Source organism: Alosa sapidissima, chromosome 5 (assembly GCF_018492685.1).
Source record: "Alosa sapidissima isolate fAloSap1 chromosome 5, fAloSap1.pri, whole genome shotgun sequence".
Taxonomy (NCBI): domain Eukaryota; kingdom Metazoa; phylum Chordata; class Actinopteri; order Clupeiformes; family Clupeidae; genus Alosa; species Alosa sapidissima.
Window position 1 is genome coordinate 1,378,768 of NC_055961.1, and position 25,185 is coordinate 1,403,952.

The 25,185-nt window shown below is 42.7% G+C and overlaps 3 protein-coding genes across 7 annotated transcripts in view; 2 read left to right on the forward strand and 1 right to left on the reverse strand.

Moving 5' to 3' along the window:
- Positions 1 to 12,982, forward strand: LOC121709996 (meiosis initiator protein-like). Its single transcript, XM_042093782.1, has 12 exons — positions 1 to 116; positions 470 to 553; positions 712 to 814; positions 946 to 1,051; positions 1,842 to 1,967; positions 3,280 to 3,489; positions 3,937 to 4,015; positions 4,305 to 4,519; positions 6,532 to 6,614; positions 6,727 to 6,962; positions 10,056 to 10,145; positions 11,959 to 12,982. The coding sequence occupies exons 2-12, from the start codon at positions 498 to 500 to the stop codon at positions 12,113 to 12,115; spliced, it is 1,461 nt and encodes a 486-aa protein (XP_041949716.1). The 5' UTR covers positions 1 to 116; positions 470 to 497; the 3' UTR covers positions 12,116 to 12,982.
- Positions 12,948 to 23,615, reverse strand: LOC121709994. 4 transcript variants are annotated; one of them, XM_042093776.1, is made up of 13 exons: positions 23,323 to 23,615; positions 22,569 to 22,620; positions 21,781 to 21,881; positions 19,609 to 19,697; positions 18,625 to 18,704; positions 18,078 to 18,451; positions 16,156 to 16,512; positions 15,413 to 15,569; positions 14,667 to 14,826; positions 14,459 to 14,566; positions 14,187 to 14,313; positions 13,606 to 13,684; positions 12,948 to 13,356 (listed from the first exon to the last, which is right to left on the reverse strand). In XM_042093776.1, exons 2-13 carry the CDS (start codon positions 22,617 to 22,619, stop codon positions 13,210 to 13,212), a joined length of 1,830 nt encoding a protein of 609 aa, XP_041949710.1. In that variant the 5' UTR covers position 22,620; positions 23,323 to 23,615; the 3' UTR covers positions 12,948 to 13,209. The 4 variants fall into 4 exon arrangements, with proteins under 4 accessions (XP_041949710.1, XP_041949709.1, XP_041949711.1 ...); XM_042093775.1 differs by lacking the exon at positions 23,323 to 23,615 and having other exon boundaries at positions 16,156 to 16,509; positions 22,569 to 22,814; XM_042093777.1 differs by lacking the exon at positions 23,323 to 23,615 and having other exon boundaries at positions 14,480 to 14,566; positions 22,569 to 22,813.
- Positions 23,609 to 25,185, forward strand: part of LOC121709992 — a 10,520-nt gene continuing 8,943 nt past the window's right edge. For both annotated transcript variants that reach the window (XM_042093768.1, XM_042093769.1), the window contains exon 1: positions 23,609 to 23,780. In XM_042093768.1, coding sequence (XP_041949702.1) covers positions 23,712 to 23,780 — 69 coding nt within the window. In that variant the 5' untranslated portion in view covers positions 23,609 to 23,711. The remainder of the gene's footprint in view (positions 23,781 to 25,185) is intronic.

Genomic DNA, 25,185 nt, shown 5'->3' on the forward strand with positions numbered 1-25,185 from the left:
TGTCACATTCTGAAATTTCCAGCCTGAACCAATGGCGGTTTGTGGCAACCTAGGCACAAAACTTTTTTCCAGGCAGATTTGTCGACTGCGACTTTTATTTTTTCTATCTGCGACTGGTAAGCAAATAACATTTCCAAATGACAAAGCAAGTCGTCTGTTTCTTTTTAAATAATGTCTAATATTATAAACAACCCGTGGGACCAAGCTTTTTTCCGTAGAAGTCGATCTACATCATTTTTCTATCTAGCTAGCAGTCTTTCTAGCTAACGATAGTTTCAGTTAGCTGAAGTCAGTGATAGGATTAGGTTAGCTTATTCTAACTGTCATATTTGAACCTTTTCACGTTAACGTTAAACGTTAGCGGATAATATCAGAAAGTCACTACTGAAGTGAAATTTTACTAAACAGAAGAAAGATTTAAAACTGATTATTTGTGACATAATTTAACAGCATTTCCCTAACTTTTCAGCGAGCGTTTCAGCAACCAGGATTTTTAAATGGCAAGGACCAACGCTGCCGGGCAAAGGGCCAAGCCTCAAAGGAGAAGAAGGCAGTAAGTAAAAGCTTATATTTCAATTAATGCTGTGTGGCCTATTTGTGTTTAAAAGATACATAGTAAATACAGATTGTGTTTGTGTACCGCCTGTGAACAGTTAGCACACATTCAAAACAAACTTCATGTATGCTAATATTACTCTGTGTAATTCTCAGTGTGGTGCAGCACGCTTGCGGCACAAATTGGAATAACAACCTAAGAGAAATTGCAAGTTTACTTCCCATTTCTGACACGATGCATGGTAGAGGACTCACGAAGGTATAGTACTGTTGTGCAATGACTCTCTGTCCTTCTCAACCTCTGACTGACCTTGTGCTATGTAAAAACTCAACGTTTTAATTCATTGCAGTATTTTATTTCTGTATGATGTTTTGTGTATCTGTTCACAGAAAGAAACGCTGGTCCACATGCTGTGGTACTTTGAATTTCTCCAGACACATATAGAGAATCTGCAGGCTCGCCTGCCCCCTGGTTGCCTACCAGTTAATGAAACAGGTCAGTCACCTCCACACACTATGCACTGCTCTGTTGTAACCTACAGTAATGGCCGTTTAAATCTGAAAAGTTGTGTTCAGTGAGTTCGCAATCCATTAAATATTTTTAGTTGACTTAAATGTGTAATGTCTAATCATTCCATTCCGTTATGTGTTAGTAGTAAATCTGTAGTTGCAAGGCCAGTACATGAGAGTTGATTAGTAATGTGTGTCAGATGTGTTAGTAGTAGCCTACATGTGAGTTGTGTTATGTGTTAGTAGTAGCCTACATGTGTAGGTGTGTTATGTGTTAGTAGTAGCCTACATGTGTAGTTGTGTTATGTGTTAGTAGTAGCCTACGTGTGTAGTTGACTCAGATGTGTAATGTCTAGTTGTGTTGTGTTAGTAGTAGCCTACATGTGAGTTGTGTTATGTGTTAGTAGTAGCCTACGTGTGTAGTTGTGTTATGTGTTAGTAGTAGCCTACATGTGAGTTGTGTTATGTGTTAGTAGTAGCCTAGGTGTGCAGTTGTGTTATGTGTTAGTAGTAGCCTATGTGTGAGTTGTGTTATGTGTTAGTAGTAGCCTACATGTGAGTTGTGTTATGTGTTAGTCGTAGCCTATGTGTGTAGTTGTGAGGCCAGTACAAGTGTAAGTATAGAGATGTAGTTGCAGATGTAAATGTAGTAACGTATGTAGTAGGCCTAGAGGTGTACATTAGCTTTATAGGGGGAGAATCAGTGACATGCATTGTGATAATTAAAACACCTGCTGTTCTCTCTACACCTTGTGATGATATTGTTGACTGTATAGAATCTGAATCGGAGAGTGAGGACAGTATCGTGTCCGAACCCGAATCACCGCCACCTCCTCTTCAGGCCAAACGCAAACGCCAGCGCCTGTGTGCTCGTTCGCAGAGAGGCTCCGAACTCCCCGCAGGTGAGAAACATGTGCACAACCTAACCCTAACCTGCGCACAGCAACACAATTCATGATCTTCATACACATAATGCACAGCAACGCATGATCTACTGTACATACAGTCACGTTACAAAGTTAGCACACCCATGCTAAAGTTGACTAAAAAGAGGAATAAAAAATCATCTTTTGGAAAATGATCTTAATGCCTTAGTTAACAAATTAGGAAAAATCCAACCTTTAAGGACACCAATTTACTTTGAGAATGAATAATGTATCGTAAATAAATAAATGTTCTTCCTTAAAATACAGGGGGCATAAGAAAACACACCCCTATGTTAAATTCCCATAGAGGCAGGCAGATTTATATTTTTAAAGGCCAAAATGCAACCTAGGCTTTTTGTGTCTTTTTTTGAATATACCCGAGTCAAACTTTTAAGATTGACCGTATTGTCGTTTTCAGATCAAATGGCCTTTTGAATGGGAGTGGTAGGGGCACTATTATTTCATACTGTACTCATACTATATTCTGACTAGAATTGAATATGACAACGTCAGGCTACTGGACCACTGTCATTATCTCTTTTATCTCTATTTACATGACAAAGGGAAAGCCCTTTTGCTGACCCAAGTACGAATGTCTTACTCCGCTACACTAGATGGAGATATGCACCCAAACACCACAAACTTTCCATATTAGCTTCATTAGCTTACTTGCTCCCGAACTTTGGATCATCAGTGTAACTAGTTAAATAGTTGACATTATTTGTTAAATGTTTGTATAGACATTCTGGTTGATGTTAATTCATATTTGAGAGAAGGTGCAACTTATAAGTATGTTATGTTGTGGCATAAGGCTTAGGTAGTTAGCTTGCTAACTGTGGCAGAAATCTCTTGCTCCATGTAGTTTCGTGTTGCAGCCACAGGGTCGCAGCAACAGCATGTAGCCTAGCCTACATGAAAGCTGCTACGCATGAATTCATTCAGAATATTTTGAAGGCGTATCAGCTGGATATTCTGTCTCCTCGTTTTGTAGTTGAAAATTAAGAGAGATTTTATCTTAGATTTTATTTCATGCAAAACATTTCAGTCTCGTCTTTTTCCGTCAAAAATAATGCATGTTAATATAGTCTTAGTCAGTGTTTCAGGACATTGGTGCAGTCTCAACATTGTCTCGTCTTAGTCATGGAAAAAAAGGTTGACAAACATATTTCGTCTCGTCTGACGAAATTATCACTAGGAAGGTGCGCAACTCATGATCTTCATACATATAACGTGACAACACAGAAAGTTTAGACGCAGGTAAGTAATGCAGTATCTTCTAATTCAACAGGATCATGGATCAGCATAAAGAGTGAACTGGACAATGATGAGATAAAAGTAGAGTTTCTGCCGGAGGAAGACGACCAGCCCGCCCCCATGTGGCAGAGTGGGCACAACTGGACAGAGCCGGTGTCAGACGATTCCGACTCCGTGTCGACAAGCTCCCCAGACTCCGTGTGCAGCCTCAGTCTGCTGCAGGCAGGGTCTGTTGTGAATGGAGGTAACACCGTCTTTTTGAAATCATTATTCGCATTAAATACCTTAATGTGGTTTCGTAACATTAAACATATGTTTCTTTTCAGAGAGTGCTCCGATCAAACTATTATGAGTGAATATCGGCCGATAATGATCGGCGCCCGATCGATCGGAGCATCTCTAGAATGATTAAACATATGATTAATACGTTAATGTGGTTTCGTAATGATTAAACATATAATGTGGTTTCATAATGATTGAACATATGATTAATATGTTAATGTGGTTTCGTAATGATTAAACATATGATTAATACGTTAATGTGGTTTCGTAATGATTAAACATATAATGTGGTTTCGTAATGATTAAACATATGATTAATACGTTAATGTGGTTTCGTAATGATAAAACATATAATGTGGTTTCATAATGATTAAAAATATGTATAATATATGATTCTTTCCTTGTGAAGGACACTGTTCTGCTTGTGATGGACGAACTAGCAGTGAAGATGGAAGTCCTGAGCAGCTTCAGTTCACTCCACCAACAGGGTGGGTGGAACCCATCATATTTTAATAACCTGCAAAGCTAGTCTATCTATTAGCAATCTAGCCAGCTTTTAGTCTGTTAGGTAGTTGCCTTGCTAGATTTAGACAAAAAGATACCTCTTTAAAATGTAAATATTACTGTATATTAATTTGTGGCTGTTTTGAACTACAGTGAATAAATTAAATAGCATATTTTAGACAGCAAGGTTTACAAATTGGGGATACAAGAGAGATTAGCATGACTGAAATCACTGACTGACTGTGTATGTGCATGTTTGTGTGTCCCGTGAAGGTCAGCACTGATGTCCTTGAGAGAGCACCGGAGTGACGTGTTTGAGCAGGGTGATGAAGGGGAGTCTATATGCAGTGCAGGCTCCACTCCTCTGATGCCCAAAATGCCGTTGTTCGGGACGGGCCTGACGCTGAACCTCAGCCCCTCACTGCTGACCTCCCCCACACGTGGGGTCTGCCACGAGCTCCTGCCGCAGGGCCAGGAGGACCTTCAGAGTAAGACGTGCGCTAGCACGCACACAGGCACACACAGCCACACACTTGCGTGCTAGCACACACACAGCCACACACTTGCGCGCTAGCACGCACACAGTCGCACACTTAGAGCATTGTAGGGGTGTTACGATTCTCCAAATCCTTGTTTCGATTTCATTTTCGATTTTAAAGTCATTCGATTCGATGTTCAATCTTTTTTTAATATTACTATTAATGCATTCCTTATGTCGTTTGCTTTTTTTGGCCTTTTCCTATTCTGTTTCGGGGGCTTTTATTTTGAAACCGCTAGTTATTTTGAAACCGTTCCAACCGCGAGGCTGTGAACAGAACAAACATTAAACAGAGACGTGAACATAGTGAAATAAAACAACACAGAATGATAATTTGATTGTTTCAGCAGACTTGGAAGAGACCCAAGGTTAGTGTTCATGGAATATCCACTTATCAATGTGCATTTTATGCCTTATAGTAATTTTAGACTGTAACTAGATCATCTTTTCACTTTCTAAGTTGAGTAAGTTAGTGTTAATTGACGTGAATGAACAACAAAGTACTTCCACACCGGTGATTTTAGAGTAGCAAGACGGGCTTTAATTTCGGTTGGTTGATGTTTTTTCTTTCTAACTGGCTGCCAAAAGTTAGGAGGGTTGACGCCACAGTTTAACACAGTGGTCACCAAACTACGGCCCGCCACCTCATTTTGGGTGGCCCCCCAAAACATGTCCGTAGTATATATCATCCGGCCCGCACGGGAGTACAACATCGTCAAACTATCACCTCCGTAATTTCCCCCATTCATTCTCTATAATGAGTCTTAACAGTACACATGTAATACTATTTTTGTCCACTGGTGGTTGTTTTGGCGCTGTTTCGTGTTTGCCATCGAAAACGGAATGAAATGTACAGGCCTACCTGCAAACAATGTAAGAAGCCTATGCTGACTGCATCAGTGCTCAAAATATTCTAAAAGTTTATCCATTAATTGTTAATAACTAACTAACGTCTATTCAAGTCATATTTCTGGGACTTTCTGGGATAATTATTTCTATTTTTTATTCACTCGTTCAAATGTTCATACAAAAAGTTCACAAAGTTCTCATAAGGTGAGTGAAAGTTAGAATGGTGGTAATTTCAGACCACTTCAGCACTTCCTAAAATTCTCAGAGTTTGAGAACTTTAAATTGTTTGTAGGATATTCACAACATGTGCTGTGTATTCAAAGACACAGAGTTCAGAGTTCACACATTTTTAATAAAATATACATTTGGGACTCCCTGCTAATACTTTTGGGAATGCAAAAGTATTTTTATTAGTAGGCCTATTATTTAATTTGAGCTACATTTTACACTGATATGGCACGATGGAAATATAAACACAGCTAACAGTGGTATTAAATTGCAATAGCCTATGATTAAATGTAATTGAATATTCAACTAAGGTAGACTGCTGTTCACAGCACTAAGCTATTTATGGTTACTGATACTCAGAGTTTCTGGCCCTCTCTTAGAGCCAGGCATAGTGAGCTGGCCCTCGGAAGAAAAAGTTTGGGGACCACTGGTTTAACATGTGTGTGAATGTGTGTTTTTGCACGGTGGACGTAAAATTGGGGTGTGGCTTACATCATCGATTCTACCTTTGAGTTCAAAGTTCGAGATTGAAATGTAATTTTGATCGATTTTGACTTAAAATCGAAATTGTGACACCCCTAATGGGTTGACAACACAAGGCTGACGCACGAATGTGGCTGAATGTGGTATAAGTGATATTGTTCCATGTGTTGGTGGTGGTCAAGATGGTGGAGGCACAGGCCATGTGGATAGGACTTTGTAAATAGACACACAGCACTGCTAGGGAGGTATTCATAGAAAAAGGGTTGTGTGATGAAAGGAAATGTAACTAAACAGACATAATTAAAGTTAAGACAAAATATGTGCTTAACAGGTTCAGCATGTAGACTTTAAGTGAGACAAATCATTTTGCACTGATGCTAATTACATTTGTCTTTTTCACAGCTTTGTTTGAGGACGTGTGGGTTAACTCTGAGGCCAATGTCTCCAAAATAGCGAGTCTTCAGTCCAGCCAATCAAATGACTCAGTAAGACCCTTTTTTTCTACAAACTGGTAAAATCCAAGTCCATGTTCAAATCCATCACATTATTTTGACACTCGGTTGGTCACGGTGTAGCTTGATGATGTTGCGGTTGCAGGCTCCTGACTGGTCAGGCCGGAGGGGCAGGAAGCTAAGCGTGGCTCTGACGTCCTCTCAGAGCGATGAGGACGAGGTGGGCCAGGATGACATCACCTGGACGCCGCAGCTGATGAAGGTGCGCCATCGGAGGAAACCCCGGGCCAAGGTGCCGCCAAAAGCCGTGCCAGACGCCAAGAAGAAGTGCGTCAATGGCTTCATCATGTTCTGCCGCATCAACAGGAAGCTCTACCTGCAGTGAGTTGGGGAAGGGAAGCTAACAAGATGCTCTACCTGCAGTGAGTTGGGGAAGGGAAGCTAACAAGAAGCTCTACCTGCAGTGAGTTGGGGAAGGGAAGCTAACAAGATGCTCTACCTGCAGTGAGTTGGGGAAGGGAAGCTAACAAGATGCTCTACCTGCAGTGAGTTGGGGAAGGGAAGCTGTCTCTGTGGTTATATGGACAGTGATGGAGTAGGCTGGTAAATAATGCCTAATATACCTCAAAACATAAATATCACAATCTCACTAAATTCAGTTTGATTAATTATTGATAAGGCAGATGGGGGGTTTACATTGTATTTTGCCAAAAAGTTTTATGGTACTATGGTTCAACGGGAGATACAGATACACACACTACAGGGAAAGGGAGCGTGGCAGAGAGGGCAAAAACATGGGCACAGAGAGGGCAAATACATGGGCACTTAGAGGGCAAATACATGGGCACAGAGAGGGCAAAAACATGGGCACAGAGAGGGCAAATACATGGGCACTTAGAGGGCAAATGCATGGACACAGAGAGGGCAAATACATGGGCACTTAGAGGGCAAATGCATGGACACAGAGAGGGCAAATACATGGGCACTTAGAGGGCAAATGCATGGACACAGAGAGGGCAAATACATGGGCACTTAGAGGGCAAATGCATGGGCACAGAGAGGGCAAATACGTGGGCACTTAGAGGGCAAAAACATGGGCACAGAGAGGGCAAATACATGGGCACTTAGAGGGCAAAAACATGGGCACTTAGAGGGCAAATACATGGGCACTTAGAGGGCAAATACATGGGCACAGAGAGGGCAAATACATGGGCACAGAGAGGGCAAATACATGGGCACAGAGAGGGCAAATACATGGGCACTTAGAGAGGGCAAATACATGGGCACTTAGAGGGCAAATACATGGGCACTTAGAGGGCAAATACATGGGCACTTAGAGGGCAAATGCATGGACACAGAGAGGGCAAAAACATGGGCACTTAGAGGGCAAATACATGGGCACTTAGAGGGCAAATACATGGGCACTTAGAGGGCAAATACATGGGCACTTAGAGAGGGCAAAAACATGGACATTTAGAGAGGGCAAAAATGCATGGACACTTAGAGGGCAAATACATGGGCACTTAGAGGGCAAATACATGGACACTTAGAGGGCAAATACATGGACACTTAGAGGGCAAAAACATGGGCACAGAGAGGGCAAATACATGGACACTTAGAGGGCAAATACATGGACACTTAGAGGGCAAAAACATGGACACTTAGAGGGCAAAAACATGGGCACAGAGAGGGCAAATACATGGGCACTTAGAGGGCAAATACATGGGCACTTAGAGGGCAAATACATGGACACTTAGAGGGCAAAAACATGGGCACAGAGAGGGCAAATACATGGGCACTTAGAGGGCAAATACATGGACACTTAGAGGGCAAAAACATGGGCACTTAGAGGGCAAATACATGGGCACTTAGAGGGCAAATACATGGGCACTTAGAGGGCAAATACATGGACACTTAGAGGGCAAAAACATGGGCACAGAGAGGGCAAATACATGGGCACTTAGAGGGCAAATACATGGGCACAGAGAGGGCAAATACATGGGCACTTAGAGGGCAAATACATGGGCACTTAGAGGGCAAATGCATGGACACAGAGAGGGCAAAAACATGGGCACAGAGAGGGCAAATACATGGGCACTTAGAGGGCAAATACATGGGCACTTAGAGGGCAAATACATGGGCACTTAGAGAGGGCAAAAACATGGACACTTAGAGAGGGCAAAAATGCATGGACACTTAGAGGGCAAATACATGGGCACTTAGAGGGCAAATACATGGACACTTAGAGGGCAAATACATGGACACTTAGAGGGCAAAAACATGGGCACAGAGAGGGCAAATACATGGACACTTAGAGGGCAAATACATGGACACTTAGAGGGCAAAAACATGGACACTTAGAGGGCAAAAACATGGGCACAGAGAGGGCAAATACATGGGCACTTAGAGGGCAAATACATGGACACTTAGAGGGCAAAAACATGGGCACAGAGAGGGCAAATACATGGGCACTTAGAGGGCAAATACATGGACACTTAGAGGGCAAAAACATGGGCACAGAGAGGGCAAATACATGGGCACAGAGAGGGCAAATACATGGGCACAGAGAGGGCAAATAATGTAAATGTAAATCAGGTTTGTAGGCCTATGTTGGTGATAGACGGTCCAAATCAACCAATCAGATAAACGAAGCATTCTTCTAATGCCATCTTTTAACATACAAGTTAGATAAGTAGCTAACGTTAACGTTTTTAAACTTACTATTTGTATGTGACATGAACCTCATCAACGACAATCCCCCACCAAGTTTTCATGGTAGGCTACACGTCTGAAGAAAGCATATTCCTTCCCGTTACGTAACTAAGATTCAGTGCTACCAAACACTAACTGGTGAGGATGTCTGTGTCCTTCATTCCTCCCAGCTACATTGCAGAGACTCCTAGCTTCCTAGCTTCCCCAGGAATACTCAAATATTCGGATAAAACTTCAGCGATATCTATGCTCATCTCATCCGTGGAAGTCGCCATGTTGTTTAGATCGAAAAGTAGCTTCTTGTTGCATCACACCTAAACCCGCCTCAAAACCAACGCTGACCAACGTTCGTTTGGCAAACTGCTCCAAATTTTCTTTATCGGGGAGATGCCAGACTGATCTGCAAGTGAAAATCTGAAGCTTGCGAGATCAGGATGGTCTCACGAGGCTACTAACCAGTAGGCCACGACTGCCCCAGTAATACATAGACCTTGACAGTCTCGCCCCTCCTCCGAGAGAGCTTAGTTTCCGGAAGTAAGTTTCCCATTAATTTCTCCCATCGACGTCTGGGAAAATCCATATCTAAAGAGCTTTAGACCTTAGGCTAACCAGCTATGGCGTAACTCATAAGCATACAACATATCAACTCTAACATGGGGAAATAAATATTCATGAACACGGTGGGAATTTTTTTGTTGATATTGTACAGGTTTAATAGTGACATACAAATGACATAAGAATGTGCTCTTGACATCTTTTCAGATCCCGGCCGGCCACCCCCTCCACAGTGGTCACCAAGGCCCTGGCAAACATCTGGCATCACCTGCCCAAGCAGGAGCGACGCATCTACTGGTCAGTGGCCACTTTGCATCAATCTTATTAACATGGACATGGCAGTTAGTAGTGAGCACATCAATCTTATTAACATGGACATGGCAGTTAGTAGTCTAGAGGAATACGCCTGGATTCAGGGGGAAATAGGGTGGAGGGAATGTCTCTGATTTGGAACAAAGCTTTTTTCAATATCCAATCACAGAGAGGTGGCAGACCTTGTGAGTAAGCATGTGTACTGCGTGTTTCATGAAAATACCGCCGACAGTGGACTAACAACCAAAACAATGGCGTTTAGTTTGCCTTTGTAGCCATCTCTGGCTAGCCTTGGCTTAGGCAAATGAGACATAACTTCTGCAGAGGTTTAAAGCAAATGTTTTTACGAACTTCAATTTCTTCAAAAATCGACTCTAAACATGCTTCAATTATGTTTGTATCGGCAGCAATTTCGCACTGGTTTCAGTAGGAACTTTTCCCCATGAACACAATGGAAGTGAGATCAGTGGGCGTCTCTGAAAGTAGCTGTTTTCCGGTTGTGAAGGTTTTGGCCCAGAAGTTAGTTCAGCATGCGAGCTTCTGGGTACCCAGATTAGGCCATCCTTAAAAATATTTTCGTTTGCCGTAACCCGACCGACCCTGTCAATTTAGAACCGACCCAAATATTTATTTTTTTCCCCTTTTAGTCCGACCGACTTGCCGGTTGTAAACTTGCGTTAATACCGACCGATTGTTTTTTTTACTCTAAACAACCAATACAAACGCAATAAAATAATATTTCTTTTAGTAGGCCCAAGTATTGTGAATATAAATTGCCTACATGCAAACGTGGCTCACTTAAAAAAAACCTGTGGCGTCATCTCTACACCATTGGTTTTACGCATGTCACACTATGGCCTACGCTTCGTTTCATTCACACAAACTGATAACGCTTTTACTTGGCACGAAGTTCTGGAAGAACTGTGGCCAGATCTTTTCTCATCCCTTCTCTCCCTAGTCTAACGGTGACCGTGTCGGAGTATTGAAATTGGTTGTGGTCTATTCAGCATTTCTCAAAATATGGGTCCGCAACATGGAGACTGCTGGTCCGCGGAGTCGTGGAGTGAAATTAGGATCATATGAGCATTCATTCAATGCGCGTCTGCGCGAGAGTAACTGAAACTAATCGATAACGTTGGTATCAAAGCTCCGCTTCAACCTGTTGGAAGGCTATTTATTTATTTAACGAAACTTAATAGAACGACGTTGTTTTTTAGAACTTCCTTAGAAACAGAGCAGAGACTGTATAATACACTGTATAGCATTGAGTATTGTATAGTCAAATTTCAATATAACGTGGCCAAGAGCTATTGTAGCCTTCTTTCTGGGTACATGTAGATGAGCCTTATGACCCAAAAGTCTGCCATGACCGGGCCTCAGGTCAAAGAAGTTTGAGAAAGGCTGGTCTATATAACCTGCATCAGAATGAGGTTTGCAATGGTGCGCCTGAAGGCACGGGTTGAAGACCCAGTCAGTTACGTCACGATATGCACATTTGTGTAAATTCATTCCTACGTAATCACCATGACCAAAATTGTACTTTTTTTTTTACTTTGAATCTTGAAAAAAAAAAATATTGACCTACCTACCGACCGACCCATTTTTAATTTTTTTTGGCTGTTACTGCAAACAAAAATATTTTTAAGGATGGCCTTAGGTAGTTAGTAGTGAGTGAGCGCATCAACGTTAGTAACATGAACATGGTTGTTAGTTGTGGGAGCCTCGCCAGTCCACCTTGTGAAGCTAGTGCAGCTGAAGCTCTGGTCAGTGTGTGTGACGTCCTTCATGTCATCTGCAGCCTGAAGGCACGTCGCTACAGCTGCCAGGAGAACCGCAACGTGCGTGTGCAGGAGGAGGAGGACGACTCGGGCGAGGAGTGCGTGCCGAGTCCCCTGCACCTGCTCCTGGCCGACCGACGCCTTTGTGCCGCTGCCAGAGGAGAGCCGGAACCCTGAACACGGCCCGTGGTTGCCATGACTAACACACACACAAACACTGGAGCTGTCTGAACGTGGCCAGCTTTTAGGGCATTTTAGGGAATTCCTGTTGCCATTGTTTTAAATTAACAGCACAGAATTGGCTCGCTGAATTATATTTATTCTCTGACAAAATTTAATTGGACAAGGGCTGTTTCAACTAAATCTGTTTACTTTTTTGTATGAACTCTGTGTTACAGACTTTTTGGTCAACTTCATTCAAAACTTGGTCATTACTATAAAGTACTTTTTGTTTATTTGCATTGAAAACAGGGCCGATGTAACCTTATGCTGGCAAGGCCTAACTTCACCTTTTATATTTTTTTAATTGCATTTATTTTGTAGTGTTTTATTAACATTATCCAAATGTTTGACGTTTGTAATAGTGGAAAACAAACATGTCTTCATCATTGTTTATTTGTTTGTTTATTTGTTTATGTTCGAGGTATTCTTTTAGTGGAAATCAGAAAGACAGAGACTGAAAGGATTGAATGTTTCCATGATGTGGTGTGATACATGGTTTGTATTTATTTATTACCTATTTATACATGTTTTCTACATTCATATTTAAAATTAAGGCAAAGGTTCCTTCCTCATCCCGAGCAATTCTGTTTCATGTGTTAGTAGAAGTCAACAGGGCTATTGCATCTCCTTTAACTTCACAAAGTAGTTTTTTTTACCGCTAAGACTTTTTTAGTTTTTTAGGTTATAATGGAAACCAATGGAGACTGTTCTACTTATGATTGGCTGTTTTATCAGAAGATTATTTGTCTATACATAGTACAGACTACCCTTAAATGATCTGCATTACTGGAGCAATAAAAGAAACATGTTTTTGATATGTTACCCGTGTCCCTGTGGTTAATGGAATATACCTCAAGTTCCATTTTATATCATGTGACCGACTAAACAACAGACCTATTTGTCAGTAATATTACAGAAATGAAGCACACACACATATAAACACACACGCTTCAGATAGGTCCATGGGAATGTTCCGCTGCGCTATCTGGCCTCTCTGATGGCCTCTTCTCATTGGACGTCCCCGGGCCTGCCTCTCTGAGGGCCTCTTCTCATTGGACGTCGCCGGGCGCGACGCTGAACATGCTCTTGAGTTTGTGCAGCTCCTCGTAGGCGAACAGCGACTCCTCCAGCAGGTGGTGGTTGTTCTTGCGCAGACTCTCCACCTCCGCCAGGAGCACCAGCTTATCCCTCCTCTCCTGCCACACACACACACCACACACACACAAGCACGCACACACACACACAGAGGAAGAAGTAAAACCCACATAGAGCTTCTGTGGAATGTGTGTGTGCAGGCAAGTTGTTCTCAGTATGCGTAGGTGTGTATGTGGCTATTTTCCAAGGTTGTAAATCTCTAGGAGTTATCTGTGTTTACAAACTATGTGCAGTTGTGTGTATGTGAGTATAGTGTGTGTGCTAAATGTAACATGTGATCCCAGCAATACCTTGTTCAGGTCACTCTTGAGCTCCCCTAGTATTGTCTCCAGATAGTAGAGTTGCCTGGCGAGCTCTCCCGAGTCCTCACTGTTACCATGACACCAGAGAGAGACGCATCAGACCAGAGCACTCACATGAGCATACGCATGGCATGCTACTATAGTGGGGGCCTTAAGCACATTTCCGCACAAATTCTGCGTATAAACATTTCTATGTGTTTCCCATGATCAATTAAGTTGAAAAAGACATCAAGTTTGTATTTGTAGCTCATGTGGTTAAAAGCTAGTCGGAACCCTTTTCGGGCAGCGGCCATATTGGATTTGCCGCCATCTTGGCCCCAAAGGGTCGCTGGCTCCGGCGCCCTAGCTAAATCATTTCAGTAGAACTTGAGCTACATCTGTACCAAATTTGGCGCTTCTAGATGAATTTGCGCAAAATGACCCCCCACTAATGTGCACTCACATGATATGCTAATATGACTTGTGTATGATGATACATTTCACATGGATACTGTGCATATGACTTCTATAGGATTATTCAGATAAGTTGTATATTATCTCTGTGGAGATTAATGTAAAAAGTTCAATACCCCTGCTGCATGGTGGAGTCTTCCAGAAGCATCTCAGGGGGACCCTGGCTCACTGAGTTGCTCTCCGGTACTGTCCCCATTTCTTGATACTCGCTCGTCGTACAAATCGAAGCCATTTTATCCTTCACTGTGAAACCAAATAGAGAGCCAAGCTGTCACATCGTACTTGTTTCAAAGGAACATCCTGTCTTCAGGGACCACCAGCCACCTCTTTTCTCATCCTGCTGGTCATTAATCAGCTGTCCAGCTCCAGGGCAGATGCAGCAGCGTACCTGACGGAGGGACCAGCGTACCTGGCGGAGGGACCGGGCTGTGCGTCTCCCTAAAGGGTTTCATGTTCCAGACTGAAGTGTCACTGAGCTCAGACACTGACCCAAATCCTGTGTAAGAAATAACCACATCATCCTGCTGCTCTCAGAAGAGGAGGATGCATTTATCCACATTTCACTGTAAAGATTGGAGGCTAACATAACATCCTACCGTTCCTGTTGAGCTGTGCTGAAGCCCTGCTGTGTGCACGTGCTGGAGAACCCTGCGGCTGGGCCATAGTAGGACTGTGGGGAACATCTGCTGAGTCTCCAGGATACTGATCTAACGTTCCGTCTATGTTCTGTAGAGACGATAACGTTCCGTCTATGTTCTGCAGAGATGAAAGCATTCTGTCTATATTGAGACGATAACGTTCCGTCTATGTTCTGTAGAGACGATAACATTCTGTCTATGTTCTGTAGAGACGATAACGTTCCGTCTATGTTCTGCAGAGATGAAAGCATTCTGTCTATATTGAGACGATAACGTTCCGTCTATGTTCTGTAGAGACGATAACGTTCCGTCTATGTTCTGCGGAGACTATTGGTATCCAGCCTTGTCTTTCACTTCATGTCAGAGTTATCAGTCTGGCATCATGCATTAGCAGTCAAGTTTATTTATATAGCGCATTTCATACACAGAGGTCATTCAATGTGCTTTACCTAAACAAAAGCAAACAGTAATAGCTAATAAAAGCATAGAAAGCAAAGAATAGTTTAAAAAGTAAAGATCGCACTCATAAGATGCATTATCATGTCATAGATCACGCATTATCAGTCATGCATCATGCATTATCAGTCCACCATTATATATGGCTTACAATTTTATTTTTGCAATGAAATCCTTTTAAGGCAGTGGAAATATGTCAGCATGTCAAAACTATGATTAATAAATGATGCCAGTATCTGATCACTTACTGTAACTTTACCGTGATCAACCGTATCACCCACAACTAGCAGTTTTCTGAGGTCCTCTTCGACTTGGGTTCTACGGGTCAGCAGGGGAGACTGACCCGTCCTTCGCGTGGCAGACAGCAGCGGCTGACCAAACACATTTGTCTTCACATCCACCTGACTGCATGAGCAAAGACATGCCTACAACTCATGATTGACATCTCCTTACACTTATACACTTAGTAAAAGACACGCCTACAACTCATGATTGACATCTCCTTACACTTATACACTTAGTAAAAGACATGCCTACAACTCATGATTGACATCTCCTTACACTTAGTAAAAGACACGCCTACAACTCATGATTGACATCTCCTTACACTTATACACTTAAACAGTAAAAGTATTACTGTTTAGTGTAATGTAAATTAACTTCATGCAGTAAGATCTCCTCTGCAATGTAGCTTGTTATATTCATTTCCTCATCATTGTTGTAAGTCACTTGGATAAAAGCGTTTGCTAAATTCATAGATGTAAATGTAACTTCTTCAACACTCATAATATGAATAAAGTCAATACAAAACTGATGATTTCAACTCTCATATGCTCATAAAGTCAATAAAAAAACAACTGATTTCTGCTATCTTAATGTATTTTTATCCAGTGTTAATTAAATGACAAGCTCTTCTGCTAATTAAATGACAAGCTCTTCTGCTATCTTCAGGTGTTTTGTACTTGACGTGTAAATGACAGTTCAAACTCACCTGTTTGGTCCAGCTGAGCTACCTGCGTTTCCCACCATGGCCTTGTCTCTGTGTTCTGATTGGGTGTGCTCATTCATAATGGTACCGGACTGCAGGTAACGGTGTGGCTTGACCGGTGCAGGCTGATGGACAAATCTCTGGGTTTGCTGCGGACCAGAACCACCTTGGCTCTGCTGCCAGTGGGTCAGTGGATGTGTGTTAGAAGGCTGCATTTTCATATGGTGCTGAATGGGATGGAAGTGATGCTGGCTCGGTGGGCTTGCGTTAGGAGGAGAGGTTGGAGTTATGGTGGCTCTCATAGACATGGGTTTCTCCACCACAGAAATCTTAAGCCCCTGGGGGGAAATGCATAACCTGCTATGGAGGCAGAAAAAACAGAAAAGATTAGGGCATTGAATTTAGTGCCTCATATACATAAGCTAGTTACCTATCGGAAAGTTACTCCACCCGTGCCCTAATTTCGCCCTTTTACGTGTATGTGTCACTTAATATTCATTTCTATACATCTCAAGATGGTGGATTCCTAAAGAAACGCAAGCACCCACCCCATAAGGATATCTAAATGATCCCTGTACCAAAATTACATTGTACAGTAACTGGAAGAGCTGTAAACAGTGTTGTAAGGCTGCGTGTACAAAACCGCTTGGAGCTCCACTGGAATTTTGATTCCGCAACAATAATTCTCAGTATAACCGTTGATGTGCCGAGTGAGTGGGCCGGTGTGTCAGTTTGGCTGGTGGTCATTTTAACTGGTGATATTTGCATAAAATCAGTCAATATTCAACAAGGCCCTGCCTACTTCTTAAGAGCGGTCTGCCACACACATCAACACCCCCCTCCACCCAACTCTGCCTCCACCCCTCAAGTGCCGAGCTAGGTTCACATTTTTACAAAGTCTACAGTGAGCGACAGAATAGGAAGAAAGATCTGAAGCCGAAGACACGTGGACATCGCCAGTTCATGTCTTTACTGCATGTCCACTTAAGCACGATCACCAGTTCATGTCTTTACTGCATGTCCACTTAAGCACGATCACCAGTTCATGTCTTTACTGCATGTCCACTTAAGCATGATCACCAGTTCATGTCCACTGCATGTCCACTTAAGCATGATCCACACAAAATGCTGTGCGAACAGGAAAGTCTCAAAGCAATAGGCTACATCTAAGTAGGCTAGCCTAAGTGAACGTTTTGCACTGCTGAACGAGTACAGTAGCCGAACTTGCAGATGGCCTTGCGAGTGTCTAATGTAGGCTGTGGGCTGCCACAATAGTTGAAAGTAGAGAGTATTGAAACAGGACAAAATCGCGATTCTGGGTCGAGACAGACATACCTAATATGGATCTAATAAAATGAAACACAGCTATCAGTTGACGTGTGGCACAGGTTGAAAGAGACTGTTTGTGTCGAGATAGACCTACACATTCGTCATGTGAGATGGCCCACAATAACAATGATACATGATAACGTTTTAACGTTTTTACCCCCAAAATGGAATAAAATGTTAAGTGGGATCAGCGAGGCAAAGATGAACCTACTTTATTGATTGCAAATAAATAAATATTACAAAAATCAGCAGTTAACATGATCAGCAGCCAAACTGGCAAACCAGAAACAGGGCCCTCAGCAGACCATCAGCTCTGAGCATGGTAAACACAACCGGATATTATAGGTAAGAACCAAACCAGATTTTCATTTGGCTACTGAAAAATGCAAGGTTCATCAATCAAACATTATTTTCAAGTATTAAAAAACATCTTAGTTTTTAGATTTTTCAAACGAAAGGGCGGAAATTGGTAGCCTACTTTTACAATATGATTCCACATTTATTTGTAGAAGTTGCAATTAAAGTTAAATGAGAAGCAATATACAGTACATACAGTAAATAGGATAAGAAATGACCCAACAAAGCCCATTTGCTACCTGGGCTTGGGGACCAGCGTTTTGCAGCGCGGCACTGGGAGGGTGTGGTAGTAGAACCCCTGGGCTGGGTCCAGGAGAGGGGCCTGTGGGCCAAATCTGGCCCAGAGGCGGCGCTGTTGGCTGGGGGACGCGTCCTGCCTCCTGAGGGCCTGTGGGGTCACTCTGGGGGTGAAGTACTCGGACTCCGAGTCGGGCGTTTCCACCCTGGAGCGGCCCGTACGGGTGGGGGTAACGGGGGAATCCATCTCCACGCTGAGATAGCCCTCAGAGCCATGCGTCCACTCCTCTGTGCTCCACCGGCTCAGAGCCTGACCCCTGCACTGCACCCTGGGACTGCTCTCCTCAAACAGCTGGCGGATGCGTGGAGCCTCAGACTATGAGAGATCATTGGATAAGCTTCTGATCATGAACATCGTCATTTAGAAAAGAGAGTTACAAGGGCCTTTATGCAGATGTTTATTATCAGATCAGAGAAAACAACAAACTCACCCTTGAGAAGACATTGTTGTTCTGTTTATCATCACATCAGAGAAAACATCAAACTCACCCTTGAGAGGACATTGTTGTTCTGATGATGGCTGTATTGATTTGACCTCTGCTCCCTTTTGACCACCTGGTGAGCAACGCCTGCCCAGTGTACACAACATATATACTCACACACACAGCCTACATAACACATATGTACACCCTACACTATAAACTCACACACAGCCTACATAACACATAATGTACACCCTACACTACAAACTCACACAGCCTACATAACACATATCTACACCCTACACTACAAACTCACACACACAGCCTACATAACACATATGTACACCCTACACTACAAACTCACACACACAGCCTACATAACACATATGTACACCCTACACTACAAACTCACACAGCCTACATAACACATATGTACACCCTACACTACAAACTCACACACAGCCTACATAACACATATGTACACCCTACACTACAAACTCACACACAGCCTACATAACACATATGTACACCCTACACTACAAACTCACACACAGCCTACATAACACATATGTACACCCTACACTACAAACTCACACACAGCCTACATAACACATATGTACACCCTACACTACAAACTCACACAGCCTACATAACACATATGTACACCCTACAATACATACTTACACACAGCCCACATATCTAAAGCTGTTCTCTTTAATCATACATGACCACTGATATCCATCATCATCATCATCAGCACAGCAGTAAGGCGTGAGGCTCCAATGTGTGTGTACTGTGTGTTTAGAGGTTGCCAGTGTGTCTGTACTGTGTGTTTAGAGGTTGCCAGTGTGTCTGTACTGTGTGTTTAGTGGTTGCCTGTGTGTCTGTACTGTGTGTTTACAGGTTGCCTGTGTGTCTGTACTGTGTGTTTAGAGGTTGCCTGTGTGTCTGTGCTGTGTGTTTAGAGGTTGCCTGTGTGTCTGTACTGTGTGTTTAGTGGTTGCCATTGTGTCTGTACTGCATGCTTTGTCTGTACTGTGTGTTCTGTCACCATTCTGTCCTCTGTCTGTAATGGCTCCTCTGTTCCACTCCACACTGTGATGACCCTCCTGTGCCACCGGGGTGTGTCGAAACCCATGACTGTGACAACATTAACACAACGTTAACACAACATATGAAACCCATGACTGTGACAACATTACATTCACAACGTTAACACGACGTTAACATTATCATATACAACACGACTTATGAAACCCATGACTGTGCCAACATTAACACAACGTTAACACGACATATGAAACTCATGACTGTGACAACATTAACACAACGTTAACACGACATATGAAACTTCCTGCGGAAACTCAGGCGAGCAAGTGCTCCACCAGCCATCATGACCACATTCTACCGAGGCACCATTGAGAGCATCCTCTCCAGCTGTATCGCTGTGTGGGGCGGAAGCTGCACTGAATACAACAGGAAAGCCCTGCAGCGCATAGTGAACACAGCTGGAAGGATTATTGGTGCTTCACTCCCCTCCCTGAAGGACATTTACACCTCCCACCTCACCCGCAAGGCGACCACAATTGTGAGTGATGCAAGTCACCCCGCTCATAATTTGTTTGATCAACTGCCCTCTGGGAAGAGGTACAGAAGCCTGTGCTCCCGCACCACCAGACTCACCAACAGCTTCATACACCAGGCTGTTAGGATGCTGAACTCTCTCCCCCCTCCACCCTCAGCTACATAACATCCTGGACTTTGGACCCATAATGGCTGCCTTGCACTACTCCACTTGCACTACTCCACTTGTACACTTGCACACTTTGCAACTTGTTGTTGTTGTCCTGTTGTCCTGAAAACACTTCTGAACACACTTCTGCTGCTCTTACATAACTTGCACCACTATGCCACTTGCATACTTAGGTCAAACAGAACTACCTCAGCCATTTATTGGCCTGACTTTTGCACTATTATATTGACTGTCCACTGTATGCACAATTGCACAAATTCAACTCAAATTTTGCTGCTCTTATTCTCTTCATTGTATGTGCCTTCTTATTTTTACTTTTTATATTGTTTACTTGAATGTTATGTTTGTCTGTGGACCTAATTGGTAAAATATGTCTTGTCTCCACCGTGGGATAGTGGGAAACGTAATTTCGATCTCTTTGTATGTCTTGACATGTGAAGAAATGTACAATAAAGCAGACTTTGACTTTGACTTTGAAACCCATGACTGTGACAACATTAACACAACATTAACACAACGTTAACACGACATATGAAACCCATGACTGTGACAACATTACATACACAACGTTAACATTATCATATACAACACGACTATATGACAATGACAATATTACAGTACATACACAATGTTAACATTATCATATATGTAACGGAGTGTAACAGATGCCAGCTAGCTTAGCTGTGCTTGTGAGACGTTAGTAAAACCTCACTCCCCGACGCCTCAAGAGTGCTGCTGGCATGCGAGCCAGTAGCCTGGGCTATTGGCTCAAGTATTAGCGCGCTCACCTCCCGATCCGAGGTGCTGCTGTTCGCGGGTTCGAGTTCGCACAGGTTCAACACAACGCAGGTTACATTGGTGCCGTGACCCGGATTGGGAGTGAGGTTTAGGGGGGTGAGTGTAACGGGTGCCAGCTAGCTTAGCTGTGCTTGTGGAACGCCTTGCGGGTGAGGTGGGAGGTGTAAATGTCCTTCAGGGAGGGGAGTGAAGCACCAATAATCCTTCCAGCTGTGTTCACTATGCGCTGCAGGGCTTTCCTGTTGTATTCAGTGCAGCTTCCGCCCCACACAGCGATACAGCTGGAGAGGATGCTCTCAATGGTGCCTCGGTAGAATGTGGTCATGATGGCTGGTGGAGCACTTGCTCGCCTGAGTTTCCGCAGTCTACTGTATGAGTGTGGTACATACAGTCTTTTTCCTCAGAGGAGAAACATATATCAACAGCTCTATGTGTTGGTGTGCACAACACACTGAAAACAGGAGCATGATAGTGATCTGTCTTAAAGCAGAGGGTTAAACTACAACGCCAGGGTTCTGGCTTAATCAACTTGGGGAGTACCGCTGATCTCAAAACAATATGTCACTTCAGAAGCAATACAGTAGTAAAGCATTCTTTTGGAGATCAGCGGCTACTCCCCAGGTTGCTAGGGTTACCAGTAACCTGGCCTCGTAGTCTCGCCCTGGGCCTTACCGCCGCTTGTAGAACTGGAACTCTGTGTAGAGCAGGGGCAGCGGAGGCCTCTCCGGAGCGGTCTCTGGCAGAGGTGGGCTATCGTGGCCTCTGCAGGGTGCCTGTGGGGCAGACAACTCATTTGACTTCCCATTCATTTCCATCGCATCATATCATATCATATCATATCCTAATCATTTTGTATCATTTCTTGAATTTCCCCTTGGGGATCAATAAAGTATCTATCTATCTCTATCTATCTGTACAGTTATTTTGATTCATTATCATGTTTCATGCTAATTTGCCTTGTAGTATCTGAGATGAGGAGTCTCTGAAGTCTGAAAGTTAGCATGCTATCTTGTTAGCACGCTATCTAAATGTCTATATTACGTCAGTCAGACTGAGTGATGGCACTACGTGCACCAAGCCAAGAGCAGTGAGCTGGAAACCTCTTTAAACAGAGCAGTAGATTGTCTACACCATCCTCTTGAGATGTAAACATGAATACGGGGTTTGTCTGGACTGAGCAGTGTTGTGCTTTGCTGTGGCTTCAACTATACTAGATGCATTGTGCTGTCAGTGTAGGAAAATGATTAGAAAAATCCTCTGTATAAACATCCAGAATTTAGAATCATAGCCTACATTTAAAACAGGCCTATGTCTACCAGGCACAGTCATAACCCATAACCCATAACCCATATGTCATAGCCCATAACAAGCCTGTTCCATTAAAACAGTATGAGCTGCTAAAGGCCTATTTGACATTTGTAGAACAATGATGAATACTGAGAGAAGATATTCAGACGTACCGTTAAACAGGAATTGTATAAGCCTGTCAGTGCATCTGTCCAAGTCTCCATTCTCCTCATTAAGGATAAAACAATAAATTGGCGTCAGAATCTGGTCATTTTCATTTAGAAGCTCTGGTAGAATTTCACAGCTGTGTTTCACAACACGGTCAGCTAGGGCAAGTCACTCAGTCGCCTCCCTGCTCTTCACTCCACCTCTCTTCCTCTCTCTCCCATGCTCTCTCTCTCTCCATCTCTTTCTCACACAAACATCTCTCTATATCTCTCCCTCCCTCCATCTCTTTCTTACACAAACATCTCTCTCTCTTTCTCACAGAAACATCTCTATATCTCTCTCCATCTCTTTCTCACAAACATTTCTCTATATCGCTCTCCATCTTTCTCACACAAACATCTATATATACTATATATCTTCCTTTCCCTCCCTCTATCTTTCTCACTCTCATTTTAGCCCCTCAGTGCTACAGAGATGTAAGCATTTGCTCATTTTGGATGACACCATTGGGCATTTCACACAGTATTTGACAGTATGTTAACAGATAGTATTTTGGATGGAAAAAACATCCAGTGACAACGGTGTCTTTATGGGAGTAAACTTATTTGACAGCATGATTAATTCATTTGGCCAACACAGCCCAAGACATCATTGCACCAGTGAAACCGAGGGGCCTTGATTGATAGACTACTGTAGGATATTCTCTTCCTGCTTCCCGCTGCTCTGTTGCTTTTAAGTGTCCCTTATAAACACACTCACATTGGCACTTCTACTGTAGCAATGTGGTCATTTAGACTGTCAGTCGGTCCAACAAAGAGCCCGAATGATATTGGGCGGTAGCCCGTAGGCTAGGCCTATGCATACAGTAGGCCTGCGTCTCTCTCTTTTTGTGTCCATCGACCGCACAGCTGTCTATTGATTTATAAATGCAGACACAGATGACAACTACTTTATCGATTTCTAGTTCGAAAGCTACAATGTTCATGTGATTCCATATCATAGATCTATGTTCCATATCTTTATGACGTGGAAATGCCGGGACATCGCCAATTTTAGCGAGCTGTCAAACTTTGTCTTTCCTTGAATAAGTCCATTAAAATCCCCTATGTAAAAATGTGACAAACGCCTAGGGTTGGTGTGAGAACAAAATGTCTTTAAATGTGCGGCTGGTAGCCAAATGGAGAGACTTTGCGTCACGACTGGCAAAAACAATACAGGTAGGCTATTGATTAATGATAACTTTTTGTTCGACCACTCGAGGCCGCTGCTCCGCTGACTGCAACCTACTGTGTTCTGGTGTTCGTCTCTTCTGGAGAGAGTGCTTCACTTATCAATGAAACCATTTGAGGTCAATTCTGTTGGAACCAATGTACTCCAAACAGTGATGGGCAAGCTACTTAGAAAATGTAGTGAGCTAATCTACCAGTTACTCTATATTAAATTAAGCTTACCCAAAAAGCTCCCTCAAGACAAACCACACTGTAGCAAGTAAGTTTCATACATTTCACAAAAGTAACTTCTTTGTAATTCGCAAACAAATGAACATAAACCAATAAAGTGAACCAGATTCATGCAAATGACCTTGCCAACATAACTCATAGGTCCGTGTAACGCTTTGCAGTGCTATGTTCTAAATTTGCAGAAAAAATATAAAAATAGGCTTAAAAATCCGTTATCCATTCTTTAGGACGGCACAGTAAATGGGTTATTGTTGCATATTTTGATATGCGAAAATTTCACTTAGCCTAATTATTTATTTATTTACTGTATTATAGTCTACTTATCAAGCATTCACTAGGACTTCTTATCACTCTAGTATCACTCTTTAACCCACCTGTATCTGTTTTTGATTATGAATAAATTGCAAACACTTAATTTCAACATTTATTTATTTATTTAGTCTAGTTACTCTGCTCGCTCCCACTTCCAATCGTTTTTTTATATAGGCCACTGTATATCATGAAACACGTCTCTTTGAGTCATGCCTTTTTATTTGGGAGACTGCAACATACTTCTGTCCGCTAAAACACTTTAATTATTGCTGCGCAAGATCTGGTTAAGCCGTACACGCGATGTCTGTCTCTTGTCTCTCCAGCAAAACACTGCACACATAAAACCAGAATAGGCTATTGAAACATCAACGTATTTTTCTTTAGCCTGTATGTTTTTTTTTTCATTTGGGAGACTTTTCAAGAAACGTCCGTCTGCTAAAACACTTTGGATACCAGTGCACGTTGGCGCAATTATTGTAGGCTACTGTACGCGCGCTATAGCTTGCTCGTTGTCTTTCCAGCTGCACGGGAGGTTTAGACACAATTCAGATACAGTTCAGAACGATGTATATGAAATATATTTTGGGGGAAACGTGTTGCTTCTGGTAATTTTACGTTAGCAGTTGTGTTGTCATGCTGAAAGTGCTATATTTTTCAGAGACAGTATAGTTTTCTTTCCGGTACGGCGTACCCTCTCCAAATATTTTAGTGGTACTCCGTACCGGCCAGTACCGGCTTACTTTCACCCTTGCAAATAATTCCCCAAAGCAGAATGCTTTCAAGCATCGACGTCAGTCTAGGCTAAACAAGCTACCCCAAGCACTGTTTGACATGGGACATTTTTGCTTAT

Coding starts and splice junctions, on each gene's coding strand:
- LOC121709996 (XM_042093782.1), top strand. CDS start 498: ATGGCAAGGACCAACGCTGCCGGGCAAAGGGCCAAGCCTCAAAGGAGA. Junction 4,520..6,531: donor GGGCCAGGAGGACCTTCAGA/GTAAGACGTGCG, acceptor TCTTTTTCACAG/CTTTGTTTGAGGACGTGTGG. Junction 10,146..11,958: donor CAGGAGCGACGCATCTACTG/GTCAGTGGCCAC, acceptor TGTCATCTGCAG/CCTGAAGGCACGTCGCTACA.
- LOC121709994 (XM_042093774.1), bottom strand. CDS start 22,628: ATGAGGAGAATGGAGACTTGGACAGATGCACTGACAGGCTTATACAAT. Junction 19,698..21,780: donor TTCCAGTTCTACAAGCGGCG/GTAAGGCCCAGG, acceptor ATGTTGTCACAG/TCATGGGTTTCGACACACCC. Junction 14,567..14,666: donor AGCACAGCTCAACAGGAACG/GTAGGATGTTAT, acceptor TTTCTTACACAG/GATTTGGGTCAGTGTCTGAG.